General features: G+C 60.4%; 1 protein-coding gene across 7 annotated transcripts in view; it reads right to left on the bottom strand.

Annotated features, from left to right (window-relative positions):
- Positions 1–2283: 2283 nt before the first annotated feature.
- The window catches only part of COL7A1 (collagen type VII alpha 1 chain), a 29979-nt gene continuing 5432 nt past the window's right edge, over positions 2284–26830 (bottom strand). For 3 of the 7 annotated variants that reach the window (XM_071550861.1, XM_071550860.1, XM_071550865.1), the window contains exons 16-120: positions 26603–26749; positions 26314–26439; positions 26099–26242; positions 25891–26016; positions 25672–25818; positions 25463–25591; positions 25236–25382; positions 24952–25071; positions 24721–24867; positions 24507–24643; positions 24307–24433; positions 24088–24231; positions 23859–24016; positions 23699–23746; positions 23527–23553; positions 23366–23410; positions 23062–23154; positions 22692–22763; positions 22353–22388; positions 22225–22278; positions 21935–22003; positions 21745–21858; positions 21409–21435; positions 21212–21265; positions 21037–21099; positions 20849–20908; positions 20677–20712; positions 20496–20540; positions 20233–20268; positions 20069–20113; positions 19927–19962; positions 19815–19841; positions 19682–19714; positions 19421–19492; positions 19258–19317; positions 19116–19151; positions 18878–18958; positions 18700–18735; positions 18584–18628; positions 18413–18484; positions 18222–18266; positions 18091–18117; positions 17968–18009; positions 17258–17338; positions 17059–17094; positions 16930–16965; positions 16765–16845; positions 16573–16608; positions 16271–16342; positions 16029–16073; positions 15839–15874; positions 15650–15685; positions 15440–15544; positions 15251–15286; positions 15070–15105; positions 14839–14886; positions 14683–14718; positions 14377–14508; positions 14012–14221; positions 13900–13935; positions 13671–13715; positions 13430–13501; positions 13251–13295; positions 13037–13099; positions 12904–12948; positions 12577–12612; positions 12275–12310; positions 12048–12092; positions 11801–11833; positions 11579–11641; positions 11455–11490; positions 11264–11344; positions 11096–11164; positions 10960–10995; positions 10789–10827; positions 10618–10662; positions 10424–10468; positions 10252–10287; positions 10067–10126; positions 9803–9928; positions 9597–9668; positions 9330–9365; positions 9017–9076; positions 8807–8851; positions 8698–8733; positions 8537–8572; positions 8388–8444; positions 8111–8182; positions 7781–7852; positions 7657–7692; positions 7494–7574; positions 7351–7404; positions 7079–7132; positions 6940–7002; positions 6775–6837; positions 6375–6491; positions 5945–6022; positions 5812–5865; positions 5554–5602; positions 5428–5475; positions 4920–5009; positions 4488–4571; positions 4280–4396; positions 3405–3584; positions 2284–3274 (exon numbers count right to left, since the gene is read on the bottom strand). In XM_071550861.1, coding sequence (XP_071406962.1) covers positions 3225–3274; positions 3405–3584; positions 4280–4396; positions 4488–4571; positions 4920–5009; positions 5428–5475; positions 5554–5602; positions 5812–5865; positions 5945–6022; positions 6375–6491; positions 6775–6837; positions 6940–7002; positions 7079–7132; positions 7351–7404; positions 7494–7574; positions 7657–7692; positions 7781–7852; positions 8111–8182; positions 8388–8444; positions 8537–8572; positions 8698–8733; positions 8807–8851; positions 9017–9076; positions 9330–9365; positions 9597–9668; positions 9803–9928; positions 10067–10126; positions 10252–10287; positions 10424–10468; positions 10618–10662; positions 10789–10827; positions 10960–10995; positions 11096–11164; positions 11264–11344; positions 11455–11490; positions 11579–11641; positions 11801–11833; positions 12048–12092; positions 12275–12310; positions 12577–12612; positions 12904–12948; positions 13037–13099; positions 13251–13295; positions 13430–13501; positions 13671–13715; positions 13900–13935; positions 14012–14221; positions 14377–14508; positions 14683–14718; positions 14839–14886; positions 15070–15105; positions 15251–15286; positions 15440–15544; positions 15650–15685; positions 15839–15874; positions 16029–16073; positions 16271–16342; positions 16573–16608; positions 16765–16845; positions 16930–16965; positions 17059–17094; positions 17258–17338; positions 17968–18009; positions 18091–18117; positions 18222–18266; positions 18413–18484; positions 18584–18628; positions 18700–18735; positions 18878–18958; positions 19116–19151; positions 19258–19317; positions 19421–19492; positions 19682–19714; positions 19815–19841; positions 19927–19962; positions 20069–20113; positions 20233–20268; positions 20496–20540; positions 20677–20712; positions 20849–20908; positions 21037–21099; positions 21212–21265; positions 21409–21435; positions 21745–21858; positions 21935–22003; positions 22225–22278; positions 22353–22388; positions 22692–22763; positions 23062–23154; positions 23366–23410; positions 23527–23553; positions 23699–23746; positions 23859–24016; positions 24088–24231; positions 24307–24433; positions 24507–24643; positions 24721–24867; positions 24952–25071; positions 25236–25382; positions 25463–25591; positions 25672–25818; positions 25891–26016; positions 26099–26242; positions 26314–26439; positions 26603–26749 — 7193 coding nt within the window. In that variant the 3' untranslated portion in view covers positions 2284–3224. The remainder of the gene's footprint in view (positions 3275–3404; positions 3585–4279; positions 4397–4487; positions 4572–4919; positions 5010–5427; positions 5476–5553; positions 5603–5811; positions 5866–5944; positions 6023–6374; positions 6492–6774; positions 6838–6939; positions 7003–7078; positions 7133–7350; positions 7405–7493; positions 7575–7656; positions 7693–7780; positions 7853–8110; positions 8183–8387; positions 8445–8536; positions 8573–8697; positions 8734–8806; positions 8852–9016; positions 9077–9329; positions 9366–9596; positions 9669–9802; positions 9929–10066; positions 10127–10251; positions 10288–10423; positions 10469–10617; positions 10663–10788; positions 10828–10959; positions 10996–11095; positions 11165–11263; positions 11345–11454; positions 11491–11578; positions 11642–11800; positions 11834–12047; positions 12093–12274; positions 12311–12576; positions 12613–12903; positions 12949–13036; positions 13100–13250; positions 13296–13429; positions 13502–13670; positions 13716–13899; positions 13936–14011; positions 14222–14376; positions 14509–14682; positions 14719–14838; positions 14887–15069; positions 15106–15250; positions 15287–15439; positions 15545–15649; positions 15686–15838; positions 15875–16028; positions 16074–16270; positions 16343–16572; positions 16609–16764; positions 16846–16929; positions 16966–17058; positions 17095–17257; positions 17339–17967; positions 18010–18090; positions 18118–18221; positions 18267–18412; positions 18485–18583; positions 18629–18699; positions 18736–18877; positions 18959–19115; positions 19152–19257; positions 19318–19420; positions 19493–19681; positions 19715–19814; positions 19842–19926; positions 19963–20068; positions 20114–20232; positions 20269–20495; positions 20541–20676; positions 20713–20848; positions 20909–21036; positions 21100–21211; positions 21266–21408; positions 21436–21744; positions 21859–21934; positions 22004–22224; positions 22279–22352; positions 22389–22691; positions 22764–23061; positions 23155–23365; positions 23411–23526; positions 23554–23698; positions 23747–23858; positions 24017–24087; positions 24232–24306; positions 24434–24506; positions 24644–24720; positions 24868–24951; positions 25072–25235; positions 25383–25462; positions 25592–25671; positions 25819–25890; positions 26017–26098; positions 26243–26313; positions 26440–26602; positions 26750–26830) is intronic. The other 4 variants (XM_071550862.1, XM_071550863.1, XM_071550864.1 and 1 more) reach the window with 4 other exon arrangements.

Below are 26830 nucleotides of genomic sequence, written 5' to 3'. Positions count from 1 at the left end.
TGCCTGTGAGGAGCACATAGCTGAGCATCATTCCCCATCACAGTGCCATGGCCCCCCCAGCCCCTGGGCAGGACCTGTCCCCACCAGGGTGCCACACATAGAGCCCACCTTAGTTCCCATGTCTATCATGGGGGGCTCACCTCCCTTTCAGGAACCCTTCATTTCTCCCTGATTTTATGACCATGATTTCATAACCATAACCCTGATTCTAACCTTTTTGATTGAGGCTGAAGTGGACATGGGAATTAGATTGGCCAGGTGTCCCTGTCCTTTCCCCCAGCCCCTGGCTAGATGCTGGCTGTGACCTCTATTTCACACTCTCCAGCCCTTTGTCATCCAGGGTAGGGGACATTCCTTCTCAGGAGGGTGGCTGCCTGGGGACTATGGCTGCTCCCCAACCCGTTACTGACTGCCCTTTGGCCAGGGAAATGTGACCATGTTCAGGGTTTTGGGACTGAGCAAGCTGTGGGGCTTTCTTCCTGCTATGCCTTCCTTGGTGGATGCCATCCCCTACAGGGTTTCTGGGCTCTCTGAGGCAAAAGCTAAGCCCCTTAGGAGAGACATGAACCACTTGGCCTAAAATACACAGAAGATTGGTGGCAGTGAAGGGACAAGGGCATGTGTTGTGCTGAGCTGCTCACCCACCCCTCACCCTGGTCCCAAGGAGGACCCCAGGGGTTGCAGGGTGCTGTGCCATGGGGTGGGGGTCAGGATGCTGTGATGGGGAGTGGGGATCAGAGCAAGTGCAAGAGGACTGCTGCACAAATCCTGCTGTATGGCTGCCTGCCCTCAAATCAGTCACCCAGTTGGGTTCGTCCAGCTGGAAGGAGAGAATTGAAAGATGACCAGCCTCCTGCAACCTGTCTCCTAGGTGAAACACTTTGGAAAGTACCAGAGCAGGCAGCCAGAGGTGGTTTAACTCACTGGGAAGTGGCCAATGAAAAGCATCCAACCCCTGCAACCCATTTCCCAGCTAAAAGCCTTTGAAAAGCACCACTGAGGGTGCAGCCTCACCATTTCCAGCAGGTCCTTGTCTCTCCGATGTTCAGGCAATGCTTCCCTGTGCAGGGACGACAAGCTGGGGATTTGCCCTGCTCCCTGCCAAGCCCTGGCTCTTATCCTGTCCCAGCTCCACCTCTGACCCGCAGAGGGGGTGACAGTGACACAGGGTGGGGGGGAGTGTGTGGAGGGGGAAGGAATGTTATTAATACATTTTGCCTAATGGCAATGAAATCATCTCGGGATGTGAGTGGGCGTGTACCCCCTTGAAGCTCCATGAGCTGCATTTAGAGTGGATTCTGGGAACCTGGGGTAGCTCAGGTGTGTCATGTCTGCCTTGTGAGATATTTTTCCTCCAGAAAGTTAGGCCTTTCTGCTCCTGTCAGTCTTGGTAATCACTTAAGGAAGGGAGAAAACATGCATATTGGTGCTGGCCATGAGTGCCAGCCCTCTGGTCATTGTGTCTCACGAGGCTCCTGGATATCTCCTGGTACTGGTCCGATGCTGTGTCCTGACGGATTTCCTGGCCCTGGCCAGCTGGGGGATGTATCCTGAGAAAAGTCATCTCTGCTGTGCCAAACGTTTTGCAGCCCACCTTCACCCAGTGTGACTAGAAGGCCACTGGTTTGCAGACCACCTGCACCAGTCCAGCCTGGCCCAGCCCCTCTACCAGCTGCCTGTAGGCATTGCTTGGGGGTGAACCCCACACGAAAGGGTTTTGTCCCAAAGTTCCCCCCTTAGGGACTGTGGGAGACCCTAGGGCTTTCAGGCCAGGCAAGAACCTGCACAAGATGAGTTGGTGAGTGCTCAGCCCAGAGGGCTGGCCAGGGCAAAGAGCCAGGGTGCCCTGAGTTCAGACCACTGGGGGTCTGCCCACCCCCATGGCCACAGGGTGACTGGCCCTGTGCCACCCTCTGCAGCAGTGGCAGGGAGCAGAAATAATGCTGGCTCTGTTCCTCCTCCTCGGGACAGCCAGGAACTCACACCCAGCAGCCAAAATTAGTTGGTGGCAGTGATTCATGCAACACATCATGCAGCACCACAGACCCATGTGCCGACACGTCAGGGCCTGGACAGGGGGTCATGGCCTGGCTTGCGTCAGCTGGGCACGTGCTGGGCACAGGGATGGGGCACTGGGTTCCCTCAGAGAAGTTAGGAACCCCAGCCAGCACTGCAAGCAGTGGGCAGCTGGAAAGGGCAACCCAGTTGGTGTGGGCAGAGGGCATGCCTGACTCAAGAGCTGTCCCCAAACTCTGCAGGCATCTCCAGCAGTATGCCAAGAAGTGTGACATCTCCCTGTGAGCACAGCTTTAATATCACATCCCCCCACAATGGTACACATATACATTCGCTGTATACAGATATACACAGAGAGCAGCGGTACATGTAGGGGCCACAAAGCCCCCTGGTAGCCCCTAAGGCCCTAGGGCAGTGAGGGGCACATCACTGTCAGCCCTGGGGTTGTGGGGAGGCAGGGGCTGCTACGCCAGGAACCAATATCGCTTTCATGAAGCCTTTGAGAGAGTAAGCATGGGCGAGCAGGAACCTCTTCTAACGTAGCACCATCCTCAGGGTTCCCCTGATGGGCCAGGGGTGCAGGTGAGTACCCCTGGATTACAGACAGATGTGCTGCTGGCAGGCATGTAAGCTGGAGCAGAGCACATGGAGAAAGCCTCCAGTCTCCCCACAGGTCATTGCCAAACCATCGCAGCCACAAAAGGGGAACTGGGCCCCAGTTGAGGTTAAGGTGAAATTTATTCAGATGAAGGTGGTTGGGGGTGAGGGAAGCTGTGCAGAGAGGTACTGTCTGGCCCAGGGATGCAGGCAGCTCTCCCAGCAATGGAGGGAGGGGAGACCAATCCTGCCATGTTCCAGCTTTGCTTCTAGGCTGCCAGAGAGGGAGGACAGGGATAAGAACTATCCTGTTGGTAGCAAATAATTTAAAAATCAAACTGGAAACAGGCCAGGAAACCTCCATGTGATAAAGGGGCTTCAGAGTCTTGGTGGCCTTTCCCATCTGATATAGATTTCACCTTAATGACAATAAAACTGGTATGAAATGAAAAACCCATGAGCAGCATAAAGACGTGTTAGAAATAGCACCAGATTCCTGCCAGGGGCTGGTGGGTACGTGGCCCCTGCCAGCGTGGGCTGCCCAGCCCTGGCTGGGGTGGCAGCCGGGCCCCACTTCCAGGCACCCCTGCCTGCCGGGACACTGCCCACACCTACACCTTTGGCTGCCCTCCCATCTTGCCACCGGCAACATCACGGGCATCTGCAGAGAGAGGCGAGGCGGTGTCAGAGCTGACATGGGAGACCACCATCATGCCCCCAGTTCTGCACTGCTGAGCTCACAGCACCAGCTGGGGATGCTGCCAGATCTGCCAGTGCCAAGCCATGCCTACCTGCCCCAGGGTGCTGGCTGCAGCGCAGCTCACACTCCTCCTTGCTGTCAAAACGGTTGAGGTTGCCCTGGCAGCCACTGTAGACAAAGGGCCGGCACTCAGTGACTCTTTGGTTGTAGTACCACCGCAGGGTGTAGCTCTGGCAGTGTCCCTCGTCCAGTGGCAGGCTGCAGGACTCAGCTGCAGGGGCAAACAGTGATGGTGAGGGCAGGCAGGAGCTGGCAGCACTCCACCATGGTGGCACTGCCACCATGGTGGCAGCCAGACCCACTTGGCAGAGGAGGGGAAACCCCAGAAGGGGAAGGCAGGGAATAGCTTCCAGCTGAGTATGGGCAGGGTTTGGCTGGAGGGGACGTTTCTGTGCTCTGTCCAAGTGCTGAAAGTGAGGACAGGAGGTGCTGCTCTGGGCAAGCCCTCTCCCAGGGGCAGCTCCCAGCAAAGGCTGGAGATAGAGCTGGGAGGGAGGTGGCATGGGCACATGATGGCCACAGCACACTTTGGAAGGGTTGTGGAGGGATCCTCTGCATGCTGCTGCCGCTGGGACTTCCCTGATCTCCTGGGGGCTTTGGGATCCCCTTCTGCAGCTCAACCAGGAGCACAGGAAATCTGCCAGGGGCAGCGAGTCCCATGAGCCCAGCAAACCACCCAGCATGCTGGTGATGGTTTCAGTAAGGGCAGTGGAGTGTAAGGTCTGCATGGCATGTGCAGCACTGTGCTGTGATGGGGAAGGCACAATCCAACCAGGTACCAGCCACTGAGCTGCAAATCCCAAATCCCCACAGCTAGAGGGCACAGGGACCTGCTGCCAGGCAAAAGCCTAGGGCAACCCCACGGTCACCCCCAGGGGCTCCATCCTCAGTGTCAGGGAAGCTCACCATCCACTGCAGGCTGCTCCAAGCTGTTCATCTCCGGGACCTCATCATAGTCCTCTTCTTCCCCATACATGTCATACTCGAGGTCATCAGTGTCGAGCATGATCTCCCTGTCGTGCCCTGGGAGACAGCGCCAGGCATGAGCAGCCCTTGCCACGCTCATGGAGCAGGGAAAAAGGGCACAGGGACTGAAAACTGAGGTATGACAGACCCTCCTCCTCTTCAGTGTGTGACAACTTGAGCACAGGGACTGTGTGAGAGCTGCCAGCAGGGAACGGTGGGGTGGGGAAGACCTCTGTGAAGGGGAAGGACGTGGCACAAGCATCAGAAAAGAGGCAAGGGAATCTGGAATGCTTTCCCCTTACTTCCCAGGGGAAACCCACACCTGTCAGGTACAGAGCAGTCCAGCACTGCCCCAACACTGCTACAGTCTGACAGGATAACTCAGACAGGGTTCAGGGACCTGGGAAATTCCCCCACCTCTCTCTGCACCACAGACCAGGGATGCCAGAGGCTTCTGGAGGAGGGACAGGTAGGAGACCCCCAGGGAGACAGCACCCGCTTGGAGCCCAGCAGAATGGGGACAGGGGAGGGCACAGGCCCATGGGGCCAGATCTTGTAGGTCCTCTGGGCTCTCCATCACCTGTTTGGCCATGTTCCCTCTCCTGGCGGACGATTCTTCCTCCTCCCTTGGCAGAGCGGAAGCTGCTCCTGGCCTGAGCTCCCCAGCCTCCTTGGAAAGAAAGCACCCACCTCATGCATCCCATCCCTCCAATTTCACTCCTCCAGCCTACCCTCCCCTCCAGCACTCCTGACCCATTCAAGACCCCTGACCCAGCTGCGACACCCAAGCATGGATGGGGTGCAGTCTCCATGGCCCCTTCTCAAATTGGGCAGACCCTGGCAGCACCCGGACCCCATTGGTACCATCCTGAACCAGCTGCCCCTGGGGATCCCTGCTGAACAATCACTCTTGCCACATGCCGTCTCTTCTCCCTGTGCATGGTCCCACATGGATGCTGACCCTGACTGAGGGGGTCGGGAGGGTCCCAGCCACCTCCAGCTCCCCAAAACTGGTGGTACACCTGGGTGCCAGGACCCCTTTGGTGCCACATGTATGGGGCAGGGGGGTAGAAAGGAAGAGCTGCAACCTGAGTGCTCACGTGAATCCAGGTGCCGTGGGAAGTGGCCACCACAGGCTGTGGGAGAGACAGGGCAGGGGTCAGGGGCAGCGGAGCCAGACCCCCCGCCCCAGGGCAGCAGAGGGGGATGCTCACCGCAGTGCTGGTTCATCTCCTGCCTGACGAAGGCACGGATCTCCTCCTCCTGCCAGGCACATTGAAGGGCAAAGTTCCCACGTTTCAATGGGGGATGGTGAAATTAAAGAGGAGTAAAAACCTTTTTGCCAGGCCCCAGCAGAGCCCGGAGGTGGGGGCAGCCCCTCCATCACTGGTAGTGGGGTGGATCCAGCACCCCTTCCCACCCCAATGACCTGAGTGCCGTGAGCCTATGCTGGCTCCCTCCTGGCTCCTTACCGTCAAGCCTGGCTCCCCCTTCTCCCCACGGAGCCCATGGGTGCCGGGACTTCCCTAGGAACAGCAGAAAGGAGGTGGGAGGCTGGCGCCAGCTGGGGCTCCACCAGGCAGGGCCAGGCACCCGCTCACCCACCTGCTCTCCTCTCTCGCCAGGGATGCCGGGAACGCCACGTGCACCTGGTATTGACTGTCCAGGGGGGCCTCTCTCCCCCTGCAAAGGACACATGTTCAGGATCTGGCTGGTGGTACTAGAGGCTCTCTGCTCTCCTCAGCACCATGGATGTGCTGCTTTCCCCATCCCTGCACCCCAGGGAAACCTGTGGAGGTCAGGATGAGGATGGGTCCAGCTCAACTCAAGGACAAGCAGGCTCCCAAACCCCTCAGGCTCCCATACACTGGGCAAGAGGACATAAGGGAAGACCCTAAAGCCAGCAAGCTGGCAGGGCAGAACAGAACTGGGACATAACTTCAGATGTCACCTATCCCTCACCCACTCAGAGGACCAGGCCCTCCTGTCCTCACAGCACCTGGAGAGGGACCAGCCACCTATGGTGAGGACTTACCTTCTGGCCCTGCATGCCCTCAGGACCTCGTGGGCCAACACTCCCTGGGGGTCCAGGAGGGCCAGGAGCACCATCACTACCCCGGGGACCGGGGACACCAATAATGCCAGGGGCACCCTGCGGAAGAGCAGAGGGTGAGGCCAGGGTTGTCAGAGCCCCTGAGCCCAGAGCAGGTACCATGGGCATACTCTGACCCTGCAGCTGGGCATCCCTGAAACACTGGCACTGTTGCCTTCTTATAAACAGTAGGGAATTGCTGTCACTCATAGTTTATGACATAATTTAGAGCAGTGCCAAATAAGTCTTCTGGGAGCATCAGGCTCTGATGTGCTTCTGACCAAGGCTGTGTCCTGGTACAAGCAATGGGGTGCAGTGCATCCTGTCTCGCCAGTTCACTCACCCGGTCTCCTTTCTCCCCCTGATCTCCTTTGGCTCCCTGCTGCCCATCAAATCCCCGGTCGCCCTGCAAAGAGGAAGGCACATTCAATAGGAGACAGGCATCAGGAAACAGGCAGTGGGGGGCTGAAGTGCCAGCACAGCTTTTCCTGGCACTGCTCTGACCTACCTTGGGTCCCATCAGCCCTTCCTTCCCGGGGATGCCTGGTGGTCCTGATAGACCCAGCTCTCCCTGTGGGACAGAGCAGATGTCCAGAAGCCACCAGCTACGTGCTCCCATCCAATCCTGCTGTCAGCATGGTACTTACCGGTTCTCCTTTCCTTCCTGACAGCCCTGAGCGCCCCGGGATTCCTGGCTCCCCCTACAGTGGGCAGGAGAGAGGCAAGGCAGTCAGTCCTGCACCCCTCAATGCTCATCCCAGAGCCACAGGCAGAGGAGGGGACCTCATGACCCTATTGCAGGGCCAAGGTCCAGCCTCAGCCATCTCTCTGCTCCTGCTGGCTGGCAGAGGGAATCCAAAGGGCCACAGCCTTCAGGCAACATCCAGGCTCCTGTAGCATCCTGAGGGCACCCACTCACCTTCTCGCCCTTCTCCCCATTGAGGCCACAGGCACCTTTCATGCCCCGTTCTCCCTGTGAAGATGAGGAGGGCAGTCAGAGCCATCCCAAGCCAGCACTGGTCCTGGCCAGGAAAGCATCAGCTGTCAGAGAGGCTAACCCACCTTGAGACCACGCAAGCCCAGGGGTCCCGTGTCCCCCTTCTCTCCGCGGGCTCCAGGTATTCCATCACGGCCAGGCTGGCCCTGTGGAAGAGCGCACAGCATGATGGGGGTCTGCTCCTGCCCTGCAGCAGGGTGGCAGCAGCACCAAGACGCAGCTCCTCACCGGCTCACCAGGCTCTCCCAATGCTCCAGCCTCTCCCTGGGAAAGGCAAAGGCATCTGTCAGTGCAGGCAAAGAGGATGATGCCACCAGCATCCTCCAGCAGTGCGGGGTGCCCAGCTCCTTACCTTCTGCCCGCCAGGGCCGCGTGCCCCAGGAAAGCCCGTGGAGCCCTTCTCACCTTGCTCGCCCCTCATCCCCTGCAAGCAAAACCCCCAATCAACCCAGGGCAGGAGGGAAAGCTCTGGCCGCTGTGTGACCACAGCACAGCCATAGTCACTTCTGAGGCTGGATCCATAGTTCCCCTTTCACCATGTCAAGGTGTCCACAAGCACCAGCCCATGGGGCACAGGAATGCCATCGTGCTCTGCTCCCTCTGTTCATTGCCCTGTCAACAGCCCTCCATGGTCCCCAACCCAGCTGCCCCCAGCCCTGCACAAGGCCCCCCAGCCCTGTACCTTCTCTCCAGGCATGCCTTGCTCCCCCTTGTCCCCTTTGTCCCCTTCTGTGCCCTTCAGACCACGTCCTCCCTGACAAGGGGGAAACAGAGGGAGAGGTCAGGGGATGAGGAGAAACTGAGACACACATTAGAGTGGAGACTACAAACCACTCTGGAGGCAGGGACATGAGAGTCCATACATGGCTAAAGGAGAGAAAACATGCTGTGCAAGTGAGGGTCCTTCAGCAGGAAGAAGCAGGGAGGATGGGGAGAGGGAGGACAGGGACAGCTCTTACCGGCTCCCCTTTGCTGCCTCGAGCTCCAGGTGGCCCCTCCACAACCGCAGTATCACCCTGTACACCCAATGGAGAGAGAGAGGTGGGAGTGAGCAGAGGGGCGAGGGCTGCTGTCTGCTCTCCCACTGCCCCCTGTCCTGGGGACTCACCTTATCTCCTTTGGGTCCTGGGGCCCCAAGGTCTCCCTGGCAAGGAAGGTGAGATGCTGCAAGGATGCACAGCGGGGAGCAGGCAGCACCTCTCCGGAGACCCCAATCTCTGGAAGTGCATCATTCGCCCCCACTACTCCCCAGTCTGCAGATTCCCTTACCTTGTCCCCGCGCTCTCCCCGGTTCCCAGGCAAGCCCTGTGGGAGAGAAGAGAGGGGTGGTCAGGGAGAGGCCTGCATTGGAGTGCACTTGGGAAAGGGGGTTACTTACTGCTGGCCCACGATCCCCTTCTGCCCCTGGGCGTCCATCTTCACCCTGTGAGAAGGAAGGGATACAAGAAGAGGATTTGGAATTGGGGCATCTCAGCATCACCACACACCAGGAACAGGTGTGGCTCTGGCTCAGAGTCCCCTCAGGGCTGGCAATGTGGGATTTCTTGTCCCTGGTTGTGGGGACATGTGGTACTGTGGCAGTACCTACCCGTGGCCCTGGGTCCCCACGCTCGCCTCTGGCTCCTGGTAGCCCAGCCCCCGGAGCGCCCTGTCAGGGGAAGGCAAGAGCTTATCCCTGTCCTCGCTGCCCACAGCTCCCCTCAGCCCTGCCAGATACCTCCCATGACAGGGGAAACACCACAGGCCCCACTACCTCCTTGGGTGCCTGGCACATGTTCAGGCTCCCATGTGCCACCATCCAGAGTGGGCTTAGCACTCTCAGGGGGGAGGTGGCTGCAGGGACATCCCACAAGAGAAGGAGCCTCACACCCCTCATGCCATAGGGCTGTCTGCTGTCCTACCTTGTCACCCTTCAGGCCAGGGGCCCCTTGTATGCCCTAAAAGAAAGGAGAAGAGTGAGCAAGACATAGGAGGAAGACAACGCCAGGTGTCCTGCAAAGCACCCCTGAGACTCCCACAGCGGTTTCCATGCCAGTACTGGAGAACCTGGCAAACCCCAGCTTCAGGGTCTGGGGAGGTGCACAGTGGGTCCCTGTCAGCCTGTCTGAGCCAGCAGGGGAGCCAGAGCAGAGACTACATTCCCAGGACTGCTGTGTCACTATACTCACAGCTGGCCCGGGGGGACCCACAGGTCCCGGTGGTCCAGAGGTGCCATCTCTGCCTGGAAAGCCGATCAAACCCTGGGAGGTAAAAAATGGTGAGTGGGCAGAGACTGTGGCTGGGAGGCAGTGGAGATTGCAGAGACCTTGCTGACACTGCCCCAGGCTCCAGGTCACCAGGACCAGTGACCCCAGGTTCTGGTTTTAATCTTTACCCTCTCTCCTGGGGGACCCGGAGGGCCAGGCTGCCCGTTGTCCCCTCTCAGGCCCGGCTGTCCAGGTGTCCCAGCAATGCCTGCTAAGCCTGGGGGTCCTGGTAATCCTGGCAAGCCGATGTCCCCCTGAAGCAGGGAGGAAAAAGATGGGCCCACAAAAACAGCCCCTGAAGACTGTATTTTTCCCTTAGCCAGTCAAGCTAGGGCAGCACCCAGGCACTGGGGATGTGATGAGAACCAGGATGACACAGGGGCAGGAGTTACCTTCAAACCTGGAGACCCATCCTGTCCTGGCGGTCCCCGTGCACCAACACCTGGTGATCCCTGTGTGGTGGCAGAGACTGCATGGCACATCCCCTGGTTGGTGGGCACAGGGTGCCAGGGGCACTGTGCCACTCAGAGATTTCCCCCAAGGCTGGGGAGCCCCTCTGGGAGCAGGAAACACATACCTTCTCCCCTTTGGCTCCAGATGACCCCTTGGCTCCCTGTGAAGACACCAAGCCCCCAGGAAGGGCTGGGCAGTAGATGACAAGGGCACAGATCCCACATTCCGACAGCAGCCACTGCCCCCAGCATCCACCCCCAGCATCCACCCCCAGCCTCCACAAGCCTCCTACTCACATCTTCCCCAGGATCTCCTGGCTCTCCGAATCTTCCTGGCTCCCCCTGGCAGCAGAAAACAAGGAAAAAGCAAATGTATGGAATGGTGGATTGGGAAAGCAACTACAGCTGGATCCCCACACTATGGTGAAGCAGCTAGGAAGTCCAAGGCTCCCACGGGGTCCTTTCTCCCCCCCCTCCAGGGCAGCACCCACCTTCTCGCCCTTGGGGCCTGGCAAGCCTCGGTCACCCTTGGAGCCCTGTGCGGGGAGAGCATTGTTAGGGGAGGGAGTGACCACAGGGCTGGCTTGTCCCCCAGAAGGCAGGAGTGGTGGGAGGGGGTGGAAAAGTTAACAGGGGTGATGAAGTTTATGGGACTAACTCACAGGCTCTCCTAGAACACCCTCCAGCAGTGCTGGCTCTCCCTGCAGAGACAAGTGATCCGATGAGCCCATAGCAGATGCCAGAGCCCTGCAGGCTCCTGCCGTCCCCAGTCCTGGGGCCTTTGGCAGCACCCGTGGGTAAGGGTTCCCCCAGTTCACACCCTGGCTCCTTACCTTCTCGCCTTTGGCACCCGGGGGGCCAGCGATGGCCTGGGGCACAGATGAGAGAGGGGGCTGGTGAGCCGGGCTGCATGGGGATGCTCCCCCTCATCCAGTCCAGGAACACTGAGCAAGGCAGCTCTGCACTCACCTGCCCTGGGGCTCCAGCATCCCCTGGCTCTCCCTTGGGACCAGCAGGGCCTGAAGGTCCTGGCAGGCCCTGGCACAAGTGGCACAACCCTCAGCCTCAGCTGAAGACACCCCAGGCTGAGCCACACAGGGCTCCTGCTGGGGTGGGACAGGGTGAGCAGACACATACCATCTTCCCAGGCATCCCCGCCTCGCCGTCCTTCCCCGGCACGCCATCTCTGCCTGGCACACCTGGTTTCCCGCTCTCCCCCTGCAGACAGTAAGAGTGAGGCTGGGCTGTGGGAGTCTCACAGCCCCCCAGGCAGCCCTGAGCCCCCACAGTGATGGTAGTCAGGCTGGGGGGGTAGACAACACACTCACCACTTGTCCTGGCAGCCCTGGGACACCTGGTGGGCCCTGCAATGCAGACAATGAGCAGAAATCAAGCAGCATCTCGGGCATCAGGAATGGCCAAGGGGCAGGTTTGGGCCTTGCAAATACCTACCCCTGGGCCAGGGGGGCCGGGGGGGCCTGGCAGCCCCATGTTGCCCTGGGGACCAGGCAAGCCCTGCAATGGAAACACCCACATCAGAGAGGGGACGGCACAGCCAGGACTTTGGCTGCCCCTGTGGGAAGGTGTGTTGTGGTGGGACTGGCTGATTTTGGGGAAGCTGGACAGCTTTGGAGGGGCCAGGTGGGTGATAGTAGGGATGATGCAAATACTCACACGGATGCCGGAGCCAGGTTCCCCTGGATCACCCTGCAAAGAATGTGCTTGCATCAGCCCAACTGCCCCAACCCACCAGCTGCTGCAGTCACAGCCACGTCTTCACACCTGGATCCAGGAAGGGGACCAGCCCAAAACTTCCCAGAATGTGGCCCTCCCTCTAACCCCCAAATCTGGCAAGGCTCCACTTCCCTCTACCAGGTTGGACATGGCAATGCCGAAGCAGATGCCGATGCCAGCGCCGTACCTTGGTCCCAGCTGGGCCCTGAGTCCCTGGTGGGCCAGTGCTGCCCTGCAGGGAACAGGGGAACATTATTGAAGTGTGCTTGCTAGTGGCACAGGACAGAGAGGGGGCAGTAGGGCTGCTCAGTCCCAGTACCACCACCCCACCCCGCTCCCTGGGGAAACATTTAGCCTGGCTGACATCCCCGTTGCATGACAGTCCCCTGCACATGGTGCAGGGTGGCTCCTTACCGGAGGTCCTGGAGGTCCTGGGTCTCCCTGGCTGCCCTGAAGGGAGGAAGAGATGAGGTCACTCTAGAGATGGGTTTCCCTCAGTGGGAGCATAAGAGAGGAGACTGACAATGCCGGTGGCTCTGGTAAGCACCCACACCAAGTAAGACAAGCTTAAATGGCTCCTGCTAAGATGCAAAGGGCCATGCACCCACCCTGGCAGCAGGGTAACCTCACAGCTTCACCAAGAGCTCATGGCCAGGAGCCTCCAGGTGTATGCTGAGGTCAGGGCAACAGGGACTTGGGGACACACAGAAACCTACCGGGCGTCCCAGCACACCAGGGAAGCCTGGCAAGCCCTGCAAAGAACCACATCAGAGTCAGTGGGCAAGCAGAAACCCACCACTCCCACACAGCCTTGCTTCTTCTCCAGGAATTCTCCCCATTTCTGGTGTGTGGTACCCAACCAGGGCACTTATGGGGGTAGGCATGGGGGGAGGCCCCCTGAAGGTCTACAGGCCTGTATGGGGTGGGGAGAAGGGAGGTGAATGAGGCAGGAATGCTTGCACTGGTGTTGATGCTGACTGGTGTGGGACTACAGGACCTTTCCTCCATCCCAGCCTTTACCCATCCACCACGAGCACACTCACCGGCTTCCCCTCGGGGCCGGCCAGCCCTCTCTCACCAGGGAGACCCTGGAGCAAGAGATGGAAATGGGGATGGGGTCAATGCCAGGCAGGGGTCTGGGGTCAGCACCAGGCAGGGGAATAGTGCAGTACTCACCTGGGCACCATCCCTGCCCTTTTCTCCAGGCTCCCCTCGATCGCCCCTTGGGCCACCTTCACCCTACAGTGGGGACAAGCACAGAGTCACAGGACAGGCAGGGACCTTCCCATGGTGTCCCTGGTCTGCTGACACCCAAAGAGGGGTGCCCCCAGCACTGCCTCCTTGCAGGACTTTGCTCCATAGGGCTGATGCTTTGGCAATGACTTCAGACCTTATCTCCTTTGGGTCCCCGCGCGCCCTCGGCTCCTGGCTCGCCCTGTGTCAGGAAGAAGACAGACGCCATCAGCCCCTGCTGCCCCTCTGCTCTGCCACCATCCTCAGCCCCAGCTCATTGTGTTGTCCTGGCTTGATGGCCTTGGCAGCCTCTCTCCTCTCTGCCCAGCCACACACCTTCACTCCCTTGGGTCCAACAGGGCCACGCTCGCCTGGGAAGCCCATCAGGCTGCCCTCCACTGCATCTGCCTGTGGGGAGGGAATAGTCAGGGCCAGCACTCAGCTAGATCCCAGGAAGGTCCCCTTGGGGGCACAGCCCTCCACAGGTTCCTGAGCCAAGGGACTGGGCATGACCATCCAACCCCAGAGGTGCAGGCTGGCACCCTGAGGATGGTCCCCAGCAGCACCCATCACCTACCTTGGGCCCTGGGAGTCCTGGGGGTCCGGGCAAGCCATCCCTGCCCTGGGAAGGTAGAGAAATAGGTTGAGCATCAAAGTGACAGCAGGGCGTGGGGGAGCAGAGCCATCCCAGTATGGCCACTCCTGCCCTCCATATGGATCTGCCAACCTGCCCAAGAGCCCTGTGTCCTCAAGGTGGGCACAGCACAAGGCAGGATGGAGGGAACTGTGTCCCCATCCCAGCTCACCTGCTCACCTCGGTCACCTTTCTCGCCCCGGTCGCCCTGTGAAAATAATGTGATGGCTGTCACAGGGCCATCCCCAAGTCCCTGGGCCAGGTCCCCCTCCACACACACTCACCTTCTCACCAGACCGCCCGGGTTCCCCCAGCTCCCCAGCCCGGCCCGGCACCCCAGGAATGCCTGGCTTGCCAGGCTCCCCAGGCTGCCCAGGTGGGCCCTCAGGACCCCGCTCTCCCACGGCCCGGCCCATGGGGCCCTGGGGACCAGGGGTGCCTGGGTCCCCCTTGTCACCTTTGGGTCCTCGTTCACCAGGGAAGCCTAAGGAGCCCTGCAAAACATAAGCCATGCTGCCAGAGTCAGCCCTGTGGCTGCCAGCCCCCCAAGCACCTTAGGGCTGAGCTGGCTGTGTGCTGCCCCCAGCCAGACCAGGTAGTGGGAGCGGGGCAATGTGTCAGGGCTTGGCATGAGCCCAGCTCCGCTCACCTCTCGGCCTGGGGGCCCCCTCTCTCCTGGATCACCCCGACTGCCCTTCTGACCCCGCAGCCGCTCAGATACCGGCAGAAATGAGTCTGAGCTCCCATCATAGGCATCCGTGAGCTCCTTCAGGGATGAAACCTGTGAGGGAGGAAAGACCCACGACTCAGCGCATCAGTGTAACCCAGCTGTGGCAGCACGCCAGAGCCCTGCTAAGCTGTCCTGGATTGCTCAGATCTCCCACACCTCCCATGCCCCTCTTCTGCTGCCATGTGGCAGGAAGAAACCCCAGCCCAACAGCTGGGAAATACATACCTTGATGCCAAGTGCTTCCAGGCTACGTTCAACATTCTGCAATACAGACATTAAAAACCAAGTGGGTGTTAGCCTGCTCCCATTGTGGAGGCTGTGGACAGTCCTCTATTCCCCAGGGCTGATGTCCCTGTCTAGCAGGTCAGGGTGGGGACTCACCACTGCAGTCCCAGGGTCTCCGCGTACTCCAGGATTGCCAGGTCGCCCCTAAGTTTGCGAAGAAAGAGGGAATGAAAAGATGTGCAGAGGTGCAGTAGGTGAGGTGAGCAGTGCTGGTGTTGCCCTCAGAAGGTTTCAGAGTTAAAACTTTTGGTGCTGCCTGGGCAGGGGCTGCGGTTGGCACCATGCTGGCGTGCTCGCAGCTTGTCAGGCCCTGTGCTGGGTACTCACCGGCTCTCCTTGCAGTCCAGGCTCCCCTGGGTCCCCCTGAAAAACACCAAAGCAGTCAAAGGGGGCAAAGTCAGGCTACCTGGCACCAACTGCTGCACCAGGGTCCAGCCCTGTCATCTTGGGAGCCTGTTAAGGATTTGTTCCCTCAGGCACAAGGTCCCTGGGGCAGGAGCACACTTACTTTCGGTCCAGCCACCCCACGGAGGCCTGGGGAGCCCTGGAAGACACAGAGGGGACACAATGGCACCCAGCACCCATGGACACAGGGCAGTGCCCTGAGGAAGCCACACCAGGGGTCCTGCCTGACTCATAGTAGCCTGGACTCCAGAGTCTGGTGCTGGGTGACACGGTGGGCTCGAGAACTACGCACCTGACCTGGGGGGCCGACCTGCCCTGGGACACCAGGGAGGCCAGGGGGCCCGAGGGGGCCTGGCACACCTCTGTCCCCCTGCTCGCCCTTGGCACCACTGCGGCCCTGACAAGAAAGCTGTGTCACTCCCAGGACCTGGGAGGTCTGTCCCTGGCAGGGACATGTACCCAGCACCCCCTATCACCACATTCCTCTGCAGGGAGTACTCACCTCTCTGCCAGGTAGCCCTGTATCACCTTTGTCTCCCTAACAGGAGAGAAAGGAGTTAGAGGTATGCCCCATCTGCATGCCCCAAAATGATGCTTCTGGACCAGGCAGGGAGGAGCCACCAGGCTTGTGGTGATCACAGGCGGACAGTGCAGGGACCACACAGGGATCATCTGTGGCTCATCCTCTTACCTTTCTCCCATCCTCTCCTGGTGTTCCGTCTTCTCCCTGGGGACAAAGGCTGACAGTCAGTGCCTGACTCAACCACCTCAGCATGGGCACCACAGGGGACATCCTCCCCTCGCCTTTATGTTGTATGGGGATCACTGTTCCTCAGCACCCAAGGGAAAGCCCCAACGCCCAGTCCTGATCCTCTACTCACGTTCTTGCCATTGAGGCCAGGTTTGCCATCCTCACCGGGTTTGCCCTGGGAGGAAGAAAAGGCATTGAGAGAGCACCGCCCACACTCCATCAGCCAGGGGTCCCTGGGCCCCACTGCAGCCCCAGGGTGCAGGGAATGGGGAGGTGAACAAAGGCTGAGCCCTTGCAGACGGATCTGGCTGGGATCCAGCAGATGGCATGGGGCAGGATGTGTCCCCAGGGTGCACGCTGGCTGGTACTTACGGGGATGCCAGGTGGTCCCAGTGGGCCCACAGGGCCAGGTGGTCCCTGCTCACCACGCAGCCCAGGCAGCCCCTGCAGGGAAAAGAGATGAGGGGAGCACAGGGCAGCAGGGCATCCATCTGCCCCAGCCAGATCTGGAAGGAGGGAGTATGACTGGGACAGCGGCTGCTTGCTGGAGAACAGAGGAAGGTTCTGCTGCACTGCCCCAGATCAAGAAGAATTGGACAGGACATTGGTGCCTTGAGAGTACGATGGCCCCAGCAGGAGCACAACCAAAACCCACTCTCTCCAGAGGTACTTACATCCCGGCCAGGGTCCCCCTGCTTCCCTGGGTCCCCCTGCAGACAAGAAGGAGGTCAGGGCAGGGACACCCCTGCTCTGCCAAAGGCACCCCCAGGAGCACCCCCAGCAGGGAGCAGAGGGTGCCTCTATCCCACAGCTCCCACCCACAGTGCCCAGGGACAGGCTTGTCCCCCACCCTGGACCATGCTCACCCGCAGCCCGGCAGGGCCCGGTGGCCCAGGTTTCCCTTCCAGCCCATTGCGACCATCCAGACCTGGTGGGCCACGGTCTCCCTGTAAGAGAGTAGGCAGGATGGTTAGAGCTGTGAGATGAGATGGGGGTGTTATGGGGCAGCCCCCAATCCCCAGTTCCCTCACCTTCTCTCCTGGAAGGCCTCTGTCCCCAGGGTCACCCTGTGGGGTGGGAAGAGCAATAAGCATCATCTCCCATGTAAAGGAGATGAACAGGACACTGGTACCCACTCAGATCCCTGTGGGCACACTCACCCGTGCGCCGGGGGAGCCACGGGGGCCCTCTACGCCCTGCAAGAGAGAGACACTCAGCAGTGGAGTGTGGGAGGAATAGAAGGGGATCCTGGGTGCTCACCAGTCACCCTCTGCACACCAGGACCCCCAGCTCTCCTGCAGAACATCATTGCCTGTCATGCTGTCCCACCACTTCCCACACCAGGGACCCAGCACATACCCTCTCTCCGGGTAGGCCAGGGGAGCCAACATCGCCCCGGGTGCCCTTTGTGCCATCCTCGCCAGGATCTCCAGGGTCTCCCTGCCAAGGAAGGGCACAGTGGTCAGAGGGTACTGTCCTGTGCCGAGCCCGTGCCAGAGCACACACTGAGCACTTCTGTGGTATAAGGGTGGGATGATACCAAAGGTCTCAAAATAAGAGGTTGAAAAAGAGGTGGCTGGACTCAACACAGCTCCTGAGGGGCCAGAGAGTGGTTGCAGAAGAAATGCACTGAGCAGCACTGCTGAGCCAGGAGCCAGTTTGGCCATGGCTCAGGAACATGATGCCACCAAGAACAGAGCACAGCCCATGGCCAAAACTGGCCCAAGCCTAATCTGGGTGTTAAACAAAGAACACCAGAGTGTGAGATGCTGCCACAGTACCCCTGTGGGCTTGGAAAGCCAGGAGCATGCTGGCTGCTTTGGGGACTTCATTTCTACACAGATCTTGCACAATGGCACCCTTCTCTCAGCACCATGTAGGAGCATCAGCCCCTGTGTCCTCCAGATTCCATATACCTCCCAGATCCCATGTGCCTCTCAGCCACGGTGCACATCAGCTCCTCATGGCAGGGAGGGCTTGATGGAGCATGATCCCAATGCCCAGTTAGAGCCCAGCTGGGGGCAGCACAGGGTATCCCATCACCAGCATACCAGGGACTCACTCCTTACCTTCTCACCCTTTTCCCCGACTCCTCCAAGCCCCACATCAACCTATAGGGCAGAGAGGAGCTGTCAGAGCACTCAGGGCTGGGCACCAACCCGTGGGTAGGGAGAAGGGAGGGCAGAGCTTACAGTTCGTCCTGGGGGTCCAGCAGGTCCCTAAAAGAAGAGTGAGGGAAATGGGTTAATGGGAGCTTGTGTGGCCCTGGGGAGGGCAGGGCTGGCTCTGGTGTGGGGGCCACACATTGCCCTGCATTACTCACTGGCTCCCCACGATCACCCTTGTTCCCCGGTGCTCCAGGGCTGCCCTGTGGGAAAGAGGGATGAGGTGAGAGGGGGAGAGAACAGGGGACCCATGGGGTGGTGGTACCCCTGGGGTAAGGGGTTCAGGGCAATGGCATTCAAGGTGTGGTGGATGCCCATGAACAGTGGGCACACATGAGGGGGTACTCACATTCCTGCCTTCAGGACCTGGGTCCCCTGAGTCCCCCTTCTCCCCAGGGGGACCACGGTAGCCAGGGAGGCCCTGGTTGGCAGGCAGAGAGAGGGTATGCATTAGCAGGAACCACCTCCGAGGCCACAGGCATCTTGCCTGCTCCAGGGTGCCCACCAGCCCCGCACTTACCCTGGGACCCCTGTCTCCAGGTTTGCCAGGCAGACCCATTTCACCCTGTGGGGAAAGTGGGGGTGAGTGGGGTGCAGTAAGGAGGGGGGTAGTGGTTCTGGGGGTTCCCCACTTACCGGGGTGCCTTCATCACCCTTCTCTCCTCGCTCTCCCTGTGGCACAGGTCAGCAGGCACCGATCAGGGTAGAAAAGCACAAGTCAACAGCATCCTCCTGCTTCCTGCCAGCCCTCCATCTCCTCGGGGCCACAGTGCCCCATGACCTCTGGTCCCACCTCCCCTTTGCCCCACACTACCTCCTTGCCTCGCATCCCGGTCTGCCCCGGGGCGCCCGCTCGACCTGGCTCCCCCTTCTCCCCTGGCTCCCCTGGGTCACCCTAGGCAAAGGAAGGAGCAACAGGTCAGGGCAGCATGAGGGCAGCACAGGGGCTGCCAGGGGCAGAAGAGGCACAGCCTGCAGGGTCAGACCCTCCAGCGCCTGATGGACAGATGGATGGATGGGTAGAGGGGTAATGTCTCCTGCAGTCACAGTACCTTTGGGCCACTCCTGCCTGTGAGGCCAACAATACCCTGGTTGTTGGAGAGAAGAGCATGTGTCACCAGGAACCCCAGTGACCCTGTGCCAGGGTAGGGTCCACAACCATGAGCCAGTGCCTCAGGGTGCACCCAGACTCACCCGATCACCCTGCTCGCCTTTGGGACCAGCTGGTCCTGGGATGCTCAGGCCAGGGGCACCCTAGACACAAAAGGATGCACCGTGGAGCAATGGCACAAGCACCATGAGTCCGGGGAGGGCTGTGCCATGTGTCCTATGCCTCCTCTCCTCAGGCAGTACTCACACGGGCACCTTTATCTCCTGCATCACCCTTGGGGCCAGGAGGTCCTTCTGGTCCTGGGAATCCTCTGTCACCCTGGAGCAGACAAAATCAGCACCCCAAACCACCCCCTTTCTCCCACTGCAGCTGTGGACAGCCAGGTCTGGGACCAGGACAAGCATTCCCTAAAGTCGATGCCCAGCTGTGCAATCCCCCTCCCCAGCCCATGGCCATGCCCAGAGAATGCTGGCACAGGACAGGAGGGCACAGCTGGGGCAGGGTTACCTTCTCTCCTCCAACAATGGCCACACTGGGAGCCTGGGGGAGAAGCAGAGGAGACCATGCTGGGCACTGCCTGTTGCTCCCTGTCCTGGGGCTTGGACAGGCAGAGATGGACCTGCTGGGCAGCATCACTTACTGGCTTGCCGGGTGGTCCTGGATCACCCTGTGGAGAGACAGATGTCATTGCCAGCCCCTTCCCCAACAAAATCCTTCCACTCTACCCCACTTGGTGCCCACTTTGCCCTCACCTTCTCCCCCCGGGGGCCGGTTGGTCCTGGAGCTCCCTGTTACAAGAGAAGAGATCTCAGGAGGCTGGCAGTGCCTGGGGACATGCCCACCAGGGCATAGTAGCCCTTGCTCCACAGCACCATGACTGCTGCCCGGACTCACCTCTCTGCCTGATGGCCCTGGGCGCCCTGGGGCTCCTGTCTCACCCTGCAGAAGAGGAGGAAGAGGAAGTGTCAGGGACATTATGACACCCCATGCCAGGGTGGCTGCTCCAGGGCAGAGCAGGAATCACTCCAGCAAGGCCACAGTCGCCCCAGAACACTTACCTTCTCACCCTCAGGGCCTGGCACACCACGGTCTCCCTGCAGAGCAAAGCAGAGGAAGGTTTCAGGGAGCCTTTCTCCCCTCCAGGTCATGCAATTCCCACCCCACACACTGTCCCAGAGCCCTTCAGAGTCCAGCCCCGAATCCCATCCAAGATCACTGGGTTCTGACAGCAATCCCCAGGCACAGCCATCACAGAGCCACAGGGACATCAGGACCTGCCGATGCTGCTGAATGGCACAGTTCTTCTCTGGTGCCATCTCACCTTCTCTCCTGCGTCTCCCAGCTCGCCTGGTGCCCCACGGTCTCCCTGTTGCAGGAGAAAGACAAGGTCAAGGGCAGCAGGACCCATGGGGGACATCATGGGTTCTGGCACAGAACACAGAACCCTTCTCATCCTGGCAAAGGCAAGGGGAGAGCATCCCTTTGATCCCTGCACCACTCACCTTCCTGCCCTGTTCCCCTGGTGGTCCCCGAGGGCCCTGCAAAGAAGGATGGGAACATGTCACCTTTGCTGTGACAGGGCAAATGCCCAGGCTGTCCAAAGTGGGTGGTCCCAGGGCTTGGCTCACCAACGTGGCCACTTCTGCCTGCCTTACCCTCTCTCAGGAAACTCACCCGGTCTCCTGGGTCCCCGGGGCGGCCAGGCAACCCTGGGAAACCTTCTGCGCCATCACCCTGGGGATTAGGAAAGATGACAGCCATTCCCATGACATGGGGATGTCCATGAGATGGGGATGGGAATCCCAAGTGGAGAGTGGTGTGAGGTCCAGCCCCAGCAGGGAGCATCCCCACCACCCTCTTACCTTCTCTCCCTTCAGGCCAGGGGGCCCAGCAGGTCCCCGGGGCCCAGGGTCCCCAGGCAGGCCCTGCAAGAAAGAACAGCTCAGCCCCTGGGGATGCAGCTTAGCCCTGGGGACACATGGCCACTGCAGCCCTGCTCCCTTCTGCCATTCCTGCTGCCCTAGGGGACAGACTTACCGGGGCTCCAGGCTCCCCTCGAGGTGCTGCCCCATCCACAAGTCCAGGGGGGCCCTGCAGAGACAGGGGTCAGCTCCTGTGTGGTTGCACTGGGGGTTCAGTCCTTCCCAGTACCCTGAGGGGCTGCAGTGCCCTTGGACACTCAAGGACCTCCATTCAGGAGGGAAGAGGAGTTGGAGAAATGCAGAGCCACTCACCCTTTCCCCTCGGTCACCTTTTTCTCCCTGTGAGGGCAAAAAACGAAAATAAAGGCTGGTCTGGGCTCCTCGAATAGAAGGGGAAGATGCTGGGCAGAGCCCATGATCAGTGGTATCAGGGCACGTGCATGCCATGTGCCTCTCCCCTCACTACCCAGTGCCAGCAACAGCAACATGCACATGTATGTGTGTGCGGGCACGGCTGGTGGGGGCACAGCCCATAAGCAGGACCAGGAGGAGTCCACAAGGGAGCAGCTCCAAGCTGCAGACTGTTCCCCTATCCATCTGCCCACACATTCCCCGCAGCCATTTCCATGCAACACTGAGTGGATGTACCTTCACAAACTCTCCTGGAGGTCCTGGTGGCCCCATGGGTCCAAGCGGACCAGGGGGGCCAGGATCACCAAGGGGGCCCCGTGGGCCGGGGCTCCCAGAGGGGCCAGGGATGCCCTGGATGACAGAGATGCTCCATTAGTGGGGGCTGTGATGTGGACTGGGGGTACCACACCTGTAGCCCCACACCTACCGGCACACCTGGCTCCCCTTTCCGGCCTGGCAGCCCCTGTTCTCCATCTGTGATCACCCTGGGCTCTCCCTGAATGAGGAGGAGGGGGGAAATCAGTGTCCCCATGTGCCCTGTTCTGTCCCCAGTGCGGGACAGGGGCCACAAGACCAGGAAACTGGCAGGGAGATGGGAAGACCCTGGGGTCATTCAGACACCAAGTACCAGGTGATACCAAGGGCCAAGATGTGCCTACTGGGGTCCCCAGTGCTTCCCAGGGGCCCCCATGGGGCAGCCCCCAGCTCATCACCTACCGGTTCACCTTTCTCGCCTTTTGGACCAGAAGGTCCCATTGGCCCCCGTGGCCCCTGGAAAGGAAAGATGAGAGTGAGAGGGGTTGTTGGGTGTGAGTGGGGCTGGGAAGGGCTGGGGTCATACTCACAGGATCCCCTCGGGGACCAGGGATGCCCTGGATGCCCTGAAAAACAACAGCTCAGGAGGTATAAATGCATGTCCCTCCTAGCTGGGGGAACAGGGATGGGATGGGATGGGATGGCATGGGATGGGAGGGGATGGGTTCTCCAGACAAAGCAGGGATAGACAGTCCCCTCCCAGTACACTTGGCCTGGGTACACATACAGGAGACAGCAGTGACTTTGCCAGCTACTGAGTCCCGCCCGCAGTACAGAGAAGAGGTGAGCAAAGGCTGGATCAGAGAACAGGCAGGGCAATTGGAAAAGCCAACCATGCAGCAGCAAACCCAAGGGATATCCCCACTCACAGGCTGCCCAGGTGAACCGGGATTCCCTGACCGTCCAGGGCTTCCTGGTGCTCCATCAGCTCCAGGGAATCCCTGCAGGAGAGAGGAGCATCATACCAGAACCTGAGGTACCCCAGCACTGCCAGACACTCCCTGGCCCTGGGCAGCCCCATGGCAGAGCTGGGTTTTGGGGGTGCCTTTCCCCTGTGCATTGAGCTGGGGTGTGAAGGAGCAGTGTGGGGCTGGAGTGGGGCCCTTCAAGGGGATCCCTCCTCCAGCCTGAGTGAGGAGGAGAACAGAGGGACAAGGAGCAGAGAGAGGCCCCATGGGGCCAAGTCACTGTTCTCAGGGACCATGGGGTGCCTGAGTGGGGGGAATCACAGGTACTCACCCTGTCCCCTTTCTTGCCTGGACGCTCAACACTCTCTCCTGGCAGACCCTGTGGCCCTGGGGGTCCTGAAGGGCCAGGCAGCCCATGGCGACCCTGGAGGGACAGCAGAGAGGACGGGTTGGGTGCCAAGGGATGGTCAAGAAGTGTTCCCTGTCTGCTCCTGTGGCAAGGGCTGGACAGGTTCTTGCCCCACACCCACCTTCCAGTAGGATAAGGGAACAAGGGAACATGGGGGCATGGGGCCTATGTCACTGCTCCTGCCACGGAGCTGTCTCCCATCTACTCCCTTTCAGTAGGATATTACCGGTTGGCCAGGAGGGCCTGGTGGTCCCACACGTCCTTGTGGTCCCTGAAGAGACAAAGTCAGTGGTGAGCATTCTCTGTGGGCTGGCATCAGCATGGTTTGAGGGATGCAGAGCCCACCATGGGCCACCAGCTGAGTCAGGGGGAAACCAAAGCACTCACTGCCTCGCCAGGGTCTCCCTTCTCGCCCTGCAAGTGGACAGAGGGAAGGGGTTAGAGGCTGGCATCCCTGTGCTTGACTCCTCACTGGGCTACTGCCATTGGCAGCTGAGTCTCTGATCCATACTGAGCCCCTGTGGCATCGCATGGCATGGCACAGCGTAAGAATGCTCACCTTGGGGCACTGCACTGTGCAGGGCTTTGGCTTCGGCTCTGGCTCTGGCTGGCAAGACAAGACAAACCTGTGTGAACCCAGAGGTAGGAGAACCACCTGGCTTATATGGGGCTGCCCTGCCTCCACACTCTCTGAGGCACTCTGACCCTTACAACCTTACCCTGGTGGAGATGATGGTGCAGAGGTCATCGGTGAGCTCTCCTTCCAGCTCTGCCAGGTTGTCGCCATGGTAGATGTACCGTGGGTCCTCACTGGTGACCATGCGCCGGAGCTGCTCCTGGTCCGCGCCCTCCAAGCCCACCGCCAGCACCTGCACCCCTGAGCCAAGAGCACCCTCAGCACCCCGCAGAACTTCCTGCACACCCTGCTGGGATCCCATCCATCCTCACCCCCAGCCTTGATATCCCTGGCTGCAGCAATGGCATCATCCCCAGAGGGTCCATCAGCCAGGACCACCAGCACCGCTGGCACCCTGGCCCGGCGCCCTGCTCCAGGGCTCAGCAGGTAGGTCCTGGCAAAGGCGATGGCTGCCCCTAGAGAGGGAGAAGAAGGAAACAGTCAGCAGGAAACCAGCAGCCATTGTCCCAGCTTCTAGTGCAGCCCCTCACCAATGGCGTTGCCGCTGGGCTCCTCGTAGCGCATGGTGCGGATCCGGTCCAGCACGGCAGACAGATCGCTGGAGCGGTTGAGGAGCAGCCAGGGCAGGCTGCGGTAGCTGTATGTGGCCAGAGCCACCTGCAAGGATGTGGGGGAGCAGTGGGCACCGTGTCCTGCCCATCGTTCCCCCACCGCTTCAGCAGCACCTTACCTGGGTGCCCTCAGGGCCCAGGTGCCCCAGGGCAGACACAGTGTTGGAGAGGAGGGTGCGGACAGCGTCGGCACCTGCAGAGCTGTCACGGGTGCCATGCACCAGAAAGACAACATCACCACGGGCATTCCTGCAGACTGCGGGCAGGGAAGAGGTGAAGCCACTATCAGAGTGAAGACAAGCCCAGCCCACCCGTGCCGTGACCCCACTGTACCTGTGCGCTCGCTGATGGATGCCTCAGCGCCTGGTGCACTCCCCAGGAGTGGTCGGAGGCTGAAGGTGTAGCGCTGGCCCAGGCGCAGCCCGGACACCTGCTGAGAGCTGGCAGTGCTGGGCAGCGTTTGTGCCTTTTCCCCACCAGCTGCCACCCAGCAGACAGTCAGGGGGATTAGCAAGCTGCCACGGGGATGCTGAACCCCATCCCAGGGTAACCCATTCATCTCACCTGCAGGAGGGCTCCAGGAGAGGATGTAGCCAGAGGCGCCAGGGACTGGGGTCCAGGTGAGTGTCACCGAATCTCTCCGCACCTCCGTCACCCGTAGGCTGGTGACATGGCCTGGGGCAGCTGCCAAGGAGGACAGGGAGTCCCAGCTCCAAGGGGCAGCCACCAACCTGCTCCCAGCTCCCTTGCCAGCCCAAGGCTGGGACAGTCCAGTCCCTGGGTACCCCTCTGGGCTCAAATCATGTGTCAGGGGGCCAATGCCACCTTGGCCCCAGGCAGTCCCTTACCAGTGATGGCAGTGATGGTGGCTGGCTCACTCTCCCGGCTGCCAGCCAGGCTGGTGATGCTGATGTGGTAGCGCCGGCCCGGCTCCAGTCCTGCCAGGTCATAGGATCTGGAGGCAGCTGGGAGCTGCTGGCTGCCCTGGGGCCCTCCTACCAGAGGCAGAGAGGGGTGAGCAGGTTTGGGTGGGGGCTGGTAGGTTTTTGCAGGGGTGCTGGCTGGCCATGCTCACCTTCAGCCAGGCGCCATACCAGGCGGTACCCGGTGCTGCCAGCCGCCGGCAACCAGGCCAGGCGCAGGTGGTGCTCTGAGGCCTCCGTCACCTGGAAGCTGCTGACAGGGGGCAGTGGGACTGCCTCCGCTGTGGGGCAAGGGGGCAGGAGTGAGGGGCAGAGGCTCCCCGTGCCACTCCAGGTTGCTGCCCCTTGCCCCAGCACTCACGGGTGGTGACGACAATGGAGACAGGATTGCCCTCACGGTTGCCAATGAGTGCCGTCACCTTCACAGTGTAGGAAACACCTCCCTCCAGGTCAGGGATGTCAAAGGAGTTGGTGTGGCCGGGAACTCGCCGGCTATTCTCCGAGCCCCCTGTCAAGGACTGAGGCATCAGCCCTCACCCTGTTGCCCACACAGCCCACTCCCACCTACGTCCCACCTTACCATCCCTACGGCTCCACACCACACGGTAGGCAGTGGCTCCTGGCACACCAACCCAGGTGACACGGGCAACGTTGCTCCTGGATGCCTGCACTTCCAACTGGGTCACCGTCCCCACCTGCTCAGGTGCTGTGAGACCAAGAGGGCCACTGTCACCCAAGTTCACAAGAAGCGGCACCAGACAGCACTGATGGGCAGGAGGACACCTCACCTATCCGTCCTGTGGCAGTGACAGGGCTGCCCTCACGGCCATCCACAATGGCTGAGACACCAACGGTGTAGATGACGCCAGCACGCAGCCCCTCAATGGTGAATGTGGTGGGGTCAGCAGGGAGGAAGCGGGATTGCTTCAGACCTAAGACAGATGGCCGGGATAGGAAGGACTCCAGCACTGCCACCACAGCAACCCACAGTCCACACACTCACCATCGCTGCCTCTCCATGTCAGCAGGTAGCCCCTGGCACCTGGCAGCCCTCGCCAGGTCACCCGCAGCTGGCTGGGACCGGCCTCCATCACCCGCAGCTCTGAGATGTTGCCAACCACTGGGTACTCTGCAATCCCCCGTGGCACCACAGTGTCACCCTGAGGTGTCCATAGCGACCCCAGAGCCACTCTGCCATCCCAAGGGGTTGCAGAGGGTAGAGGACAAATGCATGCCAGAGTGGGAAAATGCAGTACCAGGGCTCCTGGTGCTAAACCCTGATGTGGACTTACTGAGGCGGACGGTGAGTGTGGCAGCACTACCCTCCCGGCTGCCTGCTAGCGCCGAGACACGCACCAGGTAGGTGATGCCCTCCCGGAGGTCACCCAGCTCCAGCCCTGTCTGGCTGCCTGGGACGCGCCTCGTCCTTTCTGTGCTATCTGCCAGGATTGGGGTAGTGCAGACCCTCAGTGTCAGCTGTCAGGAACCCCCAGGTGCCACCCATGCCCCTGTCCACAGAC

This window comes from Pithys albifrons, chromosome 3, assembly GCF_047495875.1.
Source record: "Pithys albifrons albifrons isolate INPA30051 chromosome 3, PitAlb_v1, whole genome shotgun sequence".
Taxonomy (NCBI): Eukaryota; Metazoa; Chordata; class Aves; order Passeriformes; family Thamnophilidae; genus Pithys; species Pithys albifrons.
The sequence above is the reverse complement of the archived record's forward strand: the minus strand, read 5'-3'. Positions and strand labels throughout refer to the sequence as shown.